Here is a 12,963-nt window from a genome sequence, read left to right as displayed (position 1 = left end):
GCACTCGGCACGGTTCCCTGCAGACCCACCCGTGTCGCTTCCACTGCGGGCGTCTCTGCAGTCAGTGGTGGGAGGGTGGCCGGGAAGCAGAGCCCCACGGCTTACCGGGGTTTCCCGTCACAGCACCTTGACGTGAGGCTCGTAAACGTCGGTGGGGAAGAGGGAGCGGATGGGTGCCCTGGGCCGTTGCAGGGACAGTCTGGAGCCGTGTGCCTCGCTCGGTGGCCGTCCGTGATGGCTTTAACCTTGCGAGGACAGAGCATGCGAAGTGGGACTCGGCAGTACCGTGGTGTTAGACCGGAGTAGCCGTGGGCTTTGTGCCTGGCACAGATATGCGAGCAGGAGGGGCTGTATTCTGTACTCAGCTCCAGCGCTCAGCGAGTAAGACAGGGAATTTACTGTCCGTTTGCAGACTCTGAAGGTGATGCCTTTGGGACATGGAAGCAATTCTGTGTGGTTTTTTGCATGATTTTCACTAAAATGTTTTTTACTATTGGGTAAAAACCTAAGTGGGCTCAGCTCCTTGTCCCTGCTGGTAGAAACATTCGGCTTTCTGTTGCAACGTCTCTCGCTGCTTTTGCGCTTCACTACCAATGCAGTCTGTTTGTGGGATGAGGGTCAACCACATACAGTCCAAATGGAGTCCAGGTAGATGCCCGATTCCAGTTAGTTTTCACTCTAAAGGAATTTGGATCTCTTAACCACCCAGACCTGCATTAATGTAACCACCAGTTGAACAATGGACTGCTTTTCTGCTGGGTCGTCTGCTTTTTCCAGAGTTCATTCTTTGCGGTGTCCTTTCCACTGCTCAGGGGACAGCCTAATATGATGCTCTCTACGCTAGCCATCTCCATGAATGAGATCTCGGAGTTCTGCGCCACTGTGAGAGTTGAGAACTCGGCTGTCAAGCTGTCTGCTCTCCTTTTTTTTTTTTTACAGGACAGAAAGTAATCGTGAAAGAAGCTAGTGGGAAGGTGTTCCTGCAATGTGTAACAGAGGAAAAAGGTCAAATCATATGGCTGAAAGATGGGAACAGGATAGGAAACACAACAGAGCTGGACTTGGGCTCAATTTACGATGATCCCAGAGGCATCTATGCATGTGAACTGGAAAGCAGGAAGAAAAGCTCCTCCCTCCAGGTGCACTATCGAAGTAAGTGTTATAAACCTGGTTCGTAGAGCTAGAACTGCTTGGAGTTTTCACCCAAGCGAATTTTTGAGGGAACTACTGATTTCCCAGAGTTTGAGGGTGGGAAGGTACGAACTTGCAGAAGTCCTGACAGCTCCTGTACTAGGTTACCTTTGGGAACAGCCAAGCTGCACGTTCCCCTGCATCTGGTGTTCCCGTGAGAGCTCTACGGCCTCATTTAGTGCCCTAACCTGCCTCATTGCTAGCCCCTTGCTGGCTCTGCGGTGGCCTGCCCTGAGTGCCGGGGACACGTGGCAGCTTGAGCCGCTGCCTTGGGTCACACAGCAAGCCAAACTTCATCCCTGGTCTCTCTTGCTCTGGGACCGGAGCCTGCCTGGACTGGCAGAGCTGGCTGAGTGCTTTGGGCTCAGACTGGCCTTGGCGGCAGGGCGGAGGTGGCCAAGGGGCAGGGTCCTGGTCATGGCCCTGCTTTCATTATCTGTGTCCTTTTGGGCTTCCAGTGTGCCAGAACTGCATCGAAGTGGATGCTCCCACCATCTCGGGGATCGTGGTCGCAGATGTTGTCGCCACCATCTTCCTGGCGGTTGCTGTGTATTGCATCACTGGCCAGGACAAGGGACGCATGTCACGAGGTGAGGGGAGGGCCCCGCTGGCTGCCCACGGGTGGGGACGGGAAGCACCTGGGCATCTCTAGGAGCTGCGTGGTACCTAGGGACTTTCCGTCGCTGCCCACAGAGCCCAGTCACTGCAAGCTGTAGGCAGCGGCCAGCACACAGCGGGTGTAGGGTAGGGATCCATGTGAGCACTCCGTATGCCCACGCTGCCCCTAGCTCAGCTTCCCAGGAGAAGCCAGCGAATGCACAAGGTTAACCAAAACACCATCACGGGGATGGCAGCTGGTGACACAGGAACACCTGAGGCCTTGCAGGGGCTTTCCACCAAGCCTCCCAGAGGAAGTAACAGCACAGGGCTGAAAGCAGCCGGCCGCTTGGGTTTGTTTGCAAATGTTCACCATGCTGCCCATGACTCCCCTGATCATTGACCGCTTGCTTTCTTCATTTAGCTTCTGACAGGCAGAACCTGATTGCCAACGAGCAGCTCTACCAGGTAAGTGTGGGTGCACGTGTGTGTGTGCACGTGGGCTTCGGTGGCTCTGTGTGGGGTGGGGCTGCGTGGTAGGACCGGCGTGGCCATGACGTCCCAGCTGCTGGGGGTACCCGATGCCTGGAGGCACTGAGCTGCGTTGGAGATTGCTCTCTGCTGGGGCATTCGCAGCCGCCTCCCCCTGAGTGACCCAGAGGATGGGGCAAGCTCAGCTACCCTCTGCTTCTTGCTCTCTGGGGTTGTTAAGCTCTGCGTGCGGGGAGGGAAAGCTTTCCAAAAGCTTGGCAAAGAGAGGGCTGGGCCAGCTTCCCCTGTACTCTCCCTCCCAGGGCTGGACAGACACAATTGTAGCTCGTCTCACTTTTTTTTCCTCCTAGCCCCTTGGTGAGCGAGACGACGGACAGTACAGCCGGCTGGCACCTGCCAAGGCCCGCAAGTGAAGTGGGAAGACTCTGGGGCCTGTGACTCCTTCATGCCGGGAGTGGTATTACAGCAAAGCCTCTGCTGGTGCCCAAGAGCCCCAGTACCCTGCCATGGCGCTGACTTTGTAAGCTCACTGCTGGCAGAAGACAGTTCAGGTTTTTGCCTAAAGAGCCCTCCGGCTCCTTGCCAGGACGGGCTGCTTGTAGCACTCTGCTTTTTCCATGACCTCTTGCACTTCTGTATTCCTCTCATTAAAGATGAGCCTATCCCATAGCCTCCCTGCTCCGTCGGTTGTGCTGAGGCCTGGGGAGCCGTGCGGTGGCCGGGGAAGGTGGACGCTGGATGCAATCAGCCTGGATGCCTGCAGAACCATGAGGCTCCTGCCTGTCCCGGTAGGACACTGCTCTGCCAGTGCAGGCAGGTGCCCGTGTCTGTGCCACCTCTCTGTGCCAGGATCTAAATGACATCCATGTCCGTTGCTGAAGCTGAGGATGGGGGACGTTGTGAAGGGAGAGGGCTGCTGCCCTTGACACGTGCAGAGACTTTGTCTCATTTAGCTCCCGTTCCAGAATGGGGAGCGGTGACACCAGGAGTACAGGGATGCTCAGCAGGGTCTGTGTCACTGCTGCAAAGAACCTGGGTGCCTCGGTCCCCTGGACAGAGCTAGGGGGCTGGCAGGAAGGAGGACAGGAGGATGTTTCCTCTGCACATGCAGGGCTTGGCATCTAAGCACAGTCTCCAAATCGCAGAAGCTTGCCAGGTCCCTGGCACCCGCCCAGCCTGCAGGTTGCCTCAGTGCTTCGGGGAGAGGAGCATGAGCAAAGCAGCAAGCTATGCTGGCTCCCCAGAAGAGCTCGTGGGGGCTGGGCCCAAAGAGGAAATGGAAACAGCAGAGAGGACAAAAACTGCACCAGAGACGGTGCAAAACACGTGGCAGAAGAGCTGGCCAGGCAGCGAAGGCCAGAGGCAGTCCATGTTCCCAGCGCCTCCGATGTTCTTGGGAGGCTCCCCCCACCTCCTCTGCCTCTCCAGGCCACTGGAGAGTGACTCACCTTTGTGACCAGGCATTGGCAACCCCTCTTTAAGGCTCATTAGCCATCCTAGCGTGCTGAGTACAGGGTGCAGTCGAGCAAACTTTGAGGGCCTTTCCCAGCTCAACCACCTTTCCAGACACTGAGCAACATTGGGTCTGCCCACACCAAACCAGCTCCTCTTGGCAAGGTCCCCGTTCCCAGCTCTGAGCAGAAACAGCTAATGTGGTCTGACTATGGCCAAAACGGGAGGCAGATAACAGACAGGGTCAGCTAGCAGTTAGAAACCTCAGAAACCAGGTCGCCCTCCGTGTGCCAGTTGCACACACCTGTAGATTGTGTTTTCCTGCTTTTCTAAGAATCTGGGTGACAGGCTTTAGAGAGCACCAGGCTGTGAATTGCCTTGTGACTCAGTGGTATAAAGTAAGCACCAGAGGAGTTAACACCCAATAAAACCGGCCACAAATCTGTGACACGTCTGATGCAGCAAACAACTCATAGGCTGTGCAAAGCTGTCGGTGCACCCCACGTGCCCTTACAGGAATCAGTGTGTGATCAGCCTTGTGGACAGTGAACAAGAAAAGGGCCTGTTTTCCTATGGTGTCAGCTCTTTACGTGACAGCATTTTGCTCTTCACAGGAGCAGAATAATGTCTTAGTGGTTTTTCCGCTCTAACCTGCTCCAGTGAAGGGTGAGCCTGATATGGCCATTGCAGGTAGAATATGCCAATACCTGCCTTTGGTCTGCAAAGCCATCTGGGTAGGACCTTATTAAAAAAGAGACCAGCAGACTGCCTAGTTTGTAGCGCTTTCATCACCATCAAGCCAAAGCGATGAGCTAAGGTGGCTAACCATACCCAAAGAGCAGCAGAAACCCAGAGCAGAGTGGGTGGGTATGCTCTGCGCAAATCAAAGAGCCATAAGAGGCAACATTTACAACTTATCTATTTGTGAGAGGCTCCTCAGCACCTCAGCCTTGGGAGGACAAAGAGGTATTTCTATATTGCAGCTAAGCAGACTGGATGGGCGCTGATCCCACTGAGATAAGGAGAGCACGGGGTGGCACTGGTTGGGGCAGACGCTAGGCAAACATGCAACCCTGTAAATGGTGACAGGAGCACTGGGGTGTAGCTTGAGGCACAATTTAGCCCTTGTACACCCAGAGCTTCCCACGTCCCATTCGTGGCAACGGGCTGTACGGCTGGGCTGAGCTAGCATCCCTGGAGCAGTGATGTTTTGCAGAAGCTGAGAGCGTGACCCAGAGTGGTTTTAGAGCTGCTGGGGGGTAGTGCTCTTTGTACCTTGCAATCTGCCTCCTAGATGTTTAGCACCCTGTACGGTAAACCCAGCTGTGCTGCCTTTAAAACCACATCCTGCAGGGTAAGCACAGCAATCCGCAGCATGGAGCTTGCTGGGTGTTCATCTCCCCGTGCTCAGACTCAAGGGTTAAACCACCCCCAGCCCCCATCACTGCTGCTGTTTCCTTTCTTCAGAGCTGTTGCTCTGCAGAGCAACAGAAATGTGGCTCACTTGGCCAGAAAGGTTCCCAGGCATCGCAGCATCTCTTGGGCCCTTCTTAAGTTACTACCTGTCCCGTTGCTGCTCTTTTGGCAACCGCAGCTTTCCAAGTCAGGCAGATTTAAAATCTGTATGTTGAGTGCATGGGACCTCAGCTATTTCCCCAGACAGCAGCCCCAGACTCACTCCCCAGCTCCTGTTAACCCCTGCCCTGCTCTCAGGCCCCTGGGCACAGCAGTGCATTTTTGCATGTGTAATTGCGTGTCCCCTGCCCCCATCCTGGCACAGTCTGCTCCCAAACCCCTCGTAGGCTGCTGCGAGGTGAGTCAACCCAGACCCACAGATGCTCTCGCTGTTTCGGACTCCTCCTGGCCTGGGAACTCCCCTGAACAAAAACCGTTTTTCTTTAACAAAGACAAAAACACAGGGGAAGTCTTTTCCCATGCATACCTAGGGGTGCTATCTTCCATTTTATTAATGTATTACAGTTTTTAAATGTATATAAAAAAAGTTAAAATGGATCTTGACCAATGGCAAAGCAGCCTGCCGCCTTTCTAACAGAACCCAGGCAGAACTCAGGTTACAGAGCTGAAATGGGGAGAGAAAGGGCAGCTGCAAAGGACAAATCACAAGAATCTCTAAGGGCGATAGCTCTGGAAAACAAAACTCTGCCAGCAAGTGTACTTGTACACCCCTTAGGGTACAATACGCTTAAAGAAATGTGTCTATCCTAGACTACGCTATGGATTATCAGTAAAAATGGAGTCCATCAAGTCTTTGGGATGAGAAGGACAGCCTAGAAAAAGAGTTTGATGGTCTCTTGGATTTTGTAGGTCCTGGGCTTCAGCTCTGTGGTCCCAATGCATTCGTTTCAATTCCAGTGAACAAGCTGTTTCAGAGCAGAGTGCTAGCCCTGGGGCTGAGCCAAAGCGTCTCAGTTCCAATCTGGGAAACCTGAAAGTCCCTGTTGTGCTGTCTCAGTCAGACTGCAAAGCTGATACTCGCAGAGTGCTAGCCCTGGGGCTGAGCCAAAGGGTCTCAGTTCCAATCTGGGAAGCCTGAAAATCCCTGTTGTGCTGTCTCAGTAGAACTGCAAAGCTGATACTCATTGCTAAGTGGGGGCTCAAGTCTTAGCTGAAATATCTAGGAGCCCCACTGTTTACTGGCAACAAAGATTTAAGCCAAGCACTTCAATTTCCTAATAGGAGGCTTTCGGATGGCTCGGGAAGGCACCAAATCCTCATGTGACCCTATGAGGATGCTCTGCTGAAGGTCTGATACATAAAGGTCGAAGGATGCAAAGTGGGCAAAACTTGTTTCCTACAGAAGGGCTGGAGGATGGACAGGCCGGTCCACGTGTACTGGTAGGAGTGGTTCTTTTTTTTTTAAAGGAAAAGAACTGAAATAATTTCATTCGAGGTAGTGGCTTTTCTATGAAAATGTACCTTTTTGTTTTTAATATGCTGACTGCCTCTGTTCCTTCTGTTACAGTCCTGGGTCGCGAAACGAAGGTAGGCTATGAACATGGTCAGAGGCCAAGGTGAGAGGCCAGTCACGCTGAGAAGGACCCGCTCGTTGCCCAGGAGCTACCCAGGAAGGCTCGGGGAGCAAGTAGAAGCGCTCAGGGTGGAAATTAAATGGGAGGGAAAACCAGAGCATGCAACTGGAGCAGGGAGAAAAGCGTGAGGGAAAAGGAGGCCAGGAACCACAAGTGAAGCTGCAGTCCTTTAATGAGAAGGAAAACTTCTCTTGCCAATGCGCTCATCTGTTTCTTTTTCCTTATGCCAAGCTGAAGGCCAAAGGAACACATCACGGTGGGACGGTGGATGGCAGCAGGGTGCCTGTCCTCAGTAGCCGCCCGGCTTACCCCGGAGCGCCTGGGCCTTGGCAGGCCTGCAGAGAACCGGTACCGAGCGGGGCAGAAGCACTTCGCCCCTCTGCTGCTGTTTTCCAGCCTGCCATCCGTGGGAATTTCAGAAGCCCCTGGGTTCCAGGCCTGCATACACTTCCCGCTGGCCTTTCCGGATGGGCTGTGGGAACAGCAGAGATGTTAGTTCGGGAACCTTACTGACACAACCCTCAAACAACGCCAGGGTCTTGGTCCACGCAATACGTGGAGAAAACCACAACGGAGAGAGCAGACGTAGTGCTGCTCGGGTAGCGTGCGCAGCGCGCAGGAAGCTGCCGTTCTGCTCCCGACTGCCTGTGTCGGCACCGGGAAAAGGGGGTCCACCCTCCCCTCCTTTTTCCTCCATTCCTGAATAAACTTGGAAGTTGACTGGATGCTTCTTCAAAGGAGCAAAAAGGATAAATGCTACAGATTCCCAGCTCTGGTTATCCCTCCCCAACCGTCAAAGAGAGATGGAAAAAATGCAGGTACTCCATACCTCATAGTCTGGGTTTGGAATGGGGGGAGGACGCTGCATCTTCTGACCTGCAACAGAAGCAAAGAGAGGTCATCCTTGGTGACGATTCATATAACGCAGCGCGAGGGACTTTCATGGAGATGATCCCGGGTAATGCATACCATGGGTCAACTCACATGGCTTTATTATGCGCTTACAGCTTTTAAAGACCCAACTGCTGCAGGCAGGTGGCCTTAAGATCATTTAGGAGGAAATCAGCTTTCTTTTAGAAAGGGGAAATTTCTAACTTTCCTGGTTGTGAAGAAATACTTGAAAACAAGAAGGCCCCATAAGCACAGGCCCAGGCTACAGCTCCACAATATGGATACCAGATCTATACTCCTCTGCCTCAGCAAGCTGCACGGGCACATCATCACATTTCTGTTGAACCCGGCGCACAACACGCGCACTAAGCACGCAACAGGGAATTTCGGCTTCCTGAAAGATTTGTATCAGCTTTGTGGAGGCTAGGGGAAAAGTGGCAGTGCCTGGTGAGCACCCGTGGCACTTGTCTGACAGGCAACCTCCTGGCATAAATGTCACCATCAACACTTCTTGAACAAATCTGAACCAGCAGCGTGAGGTCAGCACCCTGCATCGCTTTACCCCAGCAGTTATAACCCATGAGCCCCGCTGCTGGACCCACTGGGTCACCAAACCATGGCCTCAGAAGCCAGAAATTCAAATAATTTATAGTTTTAATAACACCACGGTTTCTAATCACGTGTTCTGTGTGTGGGCCTAACTCTTGGTCTTTGATTGCCTGAGACAGCAGCTGAGCGGGCCAGGGCCAGGCTGGGTTTGCAGCTACGCTTGCAAGCTGAGCAGCTGCCATACAGGGTTTGCTTCAGCACAGACCCAACGCGCGACAGCCTATGAAATGGTTTCCTATGGGCAGGAAGCCTTTGACACAACGCGGCAGCCGCACCCATCCCATACAAGAAGGCAGACCCGAGATGTGGCAAGCAGGAGCCTTGTTTGGTGAGGTCTTGGAGGCTTGGAGGGAACAGAGGATGCTCCATCACTCAGCAGGGGCAAGTGCTTAATTAAGTGCTTAGCAGACATCACGGAAAGCGGAGACGCCTGAAATGGCTCTTACCTCGTGGCCGACTGCCAGCACTAGCACTCGGTCTCCCCTTCCTGTCTTTGCTGAAGTAGTAGACCAGAATCAGCACCCCGAAGGTGATGAGAAGATCCGCAATGATGATCCCTGTCACTGCCAAGGCATCCAGCTCCTCACAGTTTGCGCACACTGCCAGGAGGAGAGATGAAGGTGCTCAGAGACGGGCACCCTTCCTTTCCAGCAAGGAAAGTCCAGGTCTCACTCATCTGCTTAGTGCTAGCAGAAAAGATACAGTTCCGGGTGGGAAGGAGAAAAGAGCAAAGAAAAAGAAAGAGAGACAGCACAGCCATTCTATCTGCCCTGCCATTTCGGTCTGCAAACGGACAGAGCCAGCGGGCTGGTGGGTGCAACCTCCTTTGCTACTCTGCTGTTTGCATGGCCTGAGCCGGAGGGTGCGAAACATCTCCTGGATCATTGCCCCCCTCTGCCTACGCTAGACTGTGAGTCCTGAATGCAGAGCAGCTGCCCAGATTTCAAATGGCTGGGAGGGTTAAATCACGCTGTCAGGGTCGGGGTAAATTCCCCCTGGTTGATGGGTCACAGAAACCAGGCTGTGTGCTCCAGATGGGAGGTTTCCGCTCTGTGAGATAAGAAATGCCTCTGGCCTTCGTGATGGACATTACTCTTGCCTGGTAGCACGGCAGAAGCTGTATAAAAGAAGATGGCACACTGCGCGTGTGGGAACCATTGACATGTAACCGGCTTGAGGACAGCGGGAGGGAAAGGCACAGAGAGCAGGGAGATTCCTTTTGCTAAAAATGTGCTCTGGGGCTCTTTTACTGCCCACACAGAGCGGGAAGGGCCTCGGCAGAGTCGCATTCACTCCCCCAGCAGCACCGAAAATCAGTTCTCAGCTCCCAATATCTGTCACTGAAATGTGTAGCCTTTATCTTTAGCCCATAGACCGAGTGCTTTTTCGCTCACCTCTGGCATTCAGGTACATGTCGTACTTATTACCACCTGACGAACAGCTCAGGTTGGCAGGAGAGCTGTCGTGATTCTCTATAACATACTTCCTCTCGTTGCTGGCTGGTTTTGTCCCAGTTATCTCCCAGACTACTCTGTCGTCCATCAAGGGACATGTGATTGTCACCGTGGTTCCGGAAATCTCCACCAGGAATTCTTTTTTGGAAGATGGGTGAATGAGAAGGGAAACCAGCATTACAAACGGCTTCTGAGCAGGCTCCCCTGCCCACTCTTGATCCCACCATGACAGTTTGCTCTGCAAAATCTTTGATTTCATGGTGTAACGTAAATTCCCTGTGTATGTGTCTTCTGCACGTATGTTTTCCTTTAGATTTTTTACACTGATTCTTTACAACACTGAACAGTATCAAAATACCATCACAGCGTGTTCAGCTTTATGTCAGAGAGCCTGGCCACCTGCCATGCATCGTTCTGTTTATCCATATGCCTGCTGGTCTCTGTAAATGGCCAAGCCTGCTTGGAGACCACTAACAGTAATTAGGGGCAACTCGTTTTAGCTGATTTTTCTGATCAGTGATGACAGTGCCAACTAAGAAACAGGAATTTTTTTCCTGCTAAAATACTGCTTGAACTCAAGTATTTCTATCTGCCTTTTAGTCCTCACCTGTGAGGTATATAATTTATATCATGCTAAATAGTTAAGAATGCTGCTAAAATACACTCACCCTCCTGTTCTTTGGTGTCATCTGCAACGGAAAGAATAGTAAGTGTTAACAAATCAGCCCGCTATTACCTTACTGCTTGTTGCCGCTGGAAAATGCCCAATGGCGCTTGGGGATCACCAGCAATAATTAGAGACAGTTCATGACAGCCAATTTTTCAAATCAGTGAGATCAATAACAATTAATGACAGGGAATTTTTCCTATCTTACAATATTTGCGAAATTCAAATATTTCTGTTTGACTTCTAGTCCTCACTTGTGAGGCATAGTTGATCTTTTTATCGTACTAAATAGTTAAGAATGCTGGTAAAATACACTTACCCTGCTGAGCTGCGGTGCCAACTACAAAAGAAAGAATAAGCGTTAAGTAATTTAGATACTGTTATCATACACCTTTCCTACTTTAAGGATAGCCTTTCTGAACTCGGCTGCTCGCAAGAGATGTTTGTACTCTTACGTTTGTGCTAAAGGCATTAGAAGCATTCTGTTAGCTGAGACAGGACCTTGTTTTGAAACGAAGTCTTTTCCTCTGGAAGCCATTTTTAACGCGGACTAACGCAGAATGGAAATTTGAATGATTTTCCGACCCAGTTTAGGAAAAGGGTTATCGCAAGCTGTACACCCAACAATTTTGCTTTATTATCATGGACCAAAGACTGCTGGAAAATCACGCCTGGTTTCTGCAGTAAGAACGACTGTCCTCTGCAAGAGCATACTCACTGGAGGATTGGACCCTGACGCTTGATTTAACGCTGTAAAGAAGTTTATCTACATGATTCTTCTCTCTTGGTAGGAAACAGGTAGCTCCATTGAAGCCTCTGGAGCTGGACTATTATAGAAACAGTTTTTAGGTCTGAATCAGACTTGTGATTTGCTTTAAAGACATTTGTTGATAGAAAGTAACGTAAGGAAATAAAGGAATGACCTGTATTCATGTGTTCAGCGCTGTTGTCTCATCCCAGGTGATGCTTACTTTACAATAGGAGTTACGTGTAACAAAATTGTAGATTTGAAATTCCACAGGCATAGGACTTGGCTGGAGAGAAAATGATCTGATGATTTTTTCTTTATATAAGATGAATTGAAATTTGAAACAAGAACAGGCCATTGCTAAACCGAATGTTTTCAATCTTCTCAAAGAATAGCAGTTTTATCGCCAGCACATTGGTAGAGTAGCTGTAGTCTTATTGTAGTATCTTTTAATTCTCTTTCAAACTTATCTCTCATGGTTACCAGCTTCTTTATAGTCTTTCCAGATACTCCGCACTTCATCCTAAACCAGCTTTCTAAATGCTGGTAGGTTCAAACTGGTAACATGGAAATGGCTACCGCTCCCATGATATCACACTGCATTTGAACTGAAGTTGTTTGCCCACGATCACAAAACGGTTTACGAAAAGTGCATGAATAAAGCATAAAGATAAAATTAAACCCACAGAACCTTATAGTTCACCGTGCTGCAGAAAGCAGTGCATCAAGCTCCAACTCTGCTGCATGAAGTTTGGAGACCAGGTGTCTTAGTGAATCAGCTAGTAAGCAAAAATTCACTAGGGACCTTAGGTTCTTTTCTGTAGCCGGAGAGGGTTGGATTCCCATTTCTCTGTTCCCGCGAACCACACTCGGAGGGGAACGCTCAGTCTGGAGAGCAGCAGCTCCATAGGCACTGTACATGCCAGTTGCAGAAGATGTGGCTGCGGGTACTTTGCAAAACCAGTCGCACGCCCCTATGCTTTCTCCTCTGCAGCCCATGGGCAGCCACCCGTCCGGTCCCCGTGGGCTCCTGGCCAGCCGTACTCACCCACACACAGCAGGAGTCCCACGAGAGGCAAGGACTGCTCCAACCTCATCCTTGTGTTCCTCCGTCTCGTGCGCTTCTCTACCACATCAGATTGGCATCGCTGGGGCTGGCTGCGAGGGAACAAAGAACACACCAGCTTTTCAAGGTCTCGCTTACAAGAAAGAGGCCCAAGATCTTTTTCCCAGAATTGTGTATGGCAACAAACTGAGCGGTGCCGGGGAGACTCACTGTTTCCAGAACCCGCAAGCAGCCACGAAAGACACGGAACACGTATGGTAAAATGAGCCCACGTCAGGAAGTGCGGAGGCTCAAAATGTCCTCACGGAACGTCACTGACAGCAAGGGGTGGCTGCTCTGCAGCAGCCCCGTTCAAGTCTCAGGAGACCTGTTGTACCTGCCCTAGGAGCACCAGGAGAGATGGACAAGCCTGGATTAGATTTGCCGTCAGGACCTCCCTAGCAACTTTTCAAAGCGAGTGCTGCTGAAGTTCCAACTACTGCAAGCAACTTAACATAGGAGGGAATAAACAAGGGAACCAGGAACGCTGCAAGAAGCTCAGCACCTAGAGACACTCTGCGGCCAGCAGAAACGAGCCTGTAAGTGCCAGGCTGTAAAACCTGGGGCTTTTAGTCACTGATGATGCAATCTGGACTCTACTTTTGTTATTTTGCTCTAATATAACCCATTTACTCCTGCTGTTTCTTCAAGAGTGGCGTTTGCCCCCTCCTCGCCCAGACTCTCCTCTGCACACATACCCACAGCGA

General features: G+C 51.2%; 2 protein-coding genes across 2 annotated transcripts; one reads left to right on the top strand and one right to left on the bottom strand.

The window, feature by feature from the left end:
* Positions 1–939: 939 nt before the first annotated feature.
* Positions 940–2,693, top strand: CD3D (CD3d molecule, delta (CD3-TCR complex); the record flags this gene model as incomplete). Its single annotated transcript, XM_009710382.1, has 4 exons — positions 940–1,152; positions 1,650–1,781; positions 2,213–2,256; positions 2,631–2,693. Coding segments are annotated over 4 exons (452 nt in total), but the record flags the coding sequence as incomplete, so codon positions are not given.
* Positions 2,694–7,197: 4,504 nt separating this feature from the next.
* On the bottom strand, positions 7,198–12,248 carry CD3E (CD3e molecule, epsilon (CD3-TCR complex)). The gene is made up of 7 exons (XM_009710381.1): positions 12,200–12,248; positions 10,723–10,743; positions 10,405–10,425; positions 9,677–9,874; positions 8,729–8,881; positions 7,612–7,658; positions 7,198–7,254 (listed from the first exon to the last, which is right to left on the bottom strand). The coding sequence occupies exons 1-7, from the start codon at positions 12,246–12,248 to the stop codon at positions 7,198–7,200; spliced, it is 546 nt and encodes a 181-aa protein (XP_009708683.1).
* Positions 12,249–12,963: the final 715 nt, after the last annotated feature.

Source organism: Cariama cristata, unplaced genomic scaffold, assembly GCF_000690535.1.
Source record: "Cariama cristata isolate BGI_N322 unplaced genomic scaffold, ASM69053v1 scaffold20351, whole genome shotgun sequence".
Taxonomy (NCBI): Eukaryota; Metazoa; Chordata; class Aves; order Cariamiformes; family Cariamidae; genus Cariama; species Cariama cristata.
Note: the sequence above shows the minus strand (reverse complement) of the source record. Positions and strands in the feature narration are given on the sequence as shown.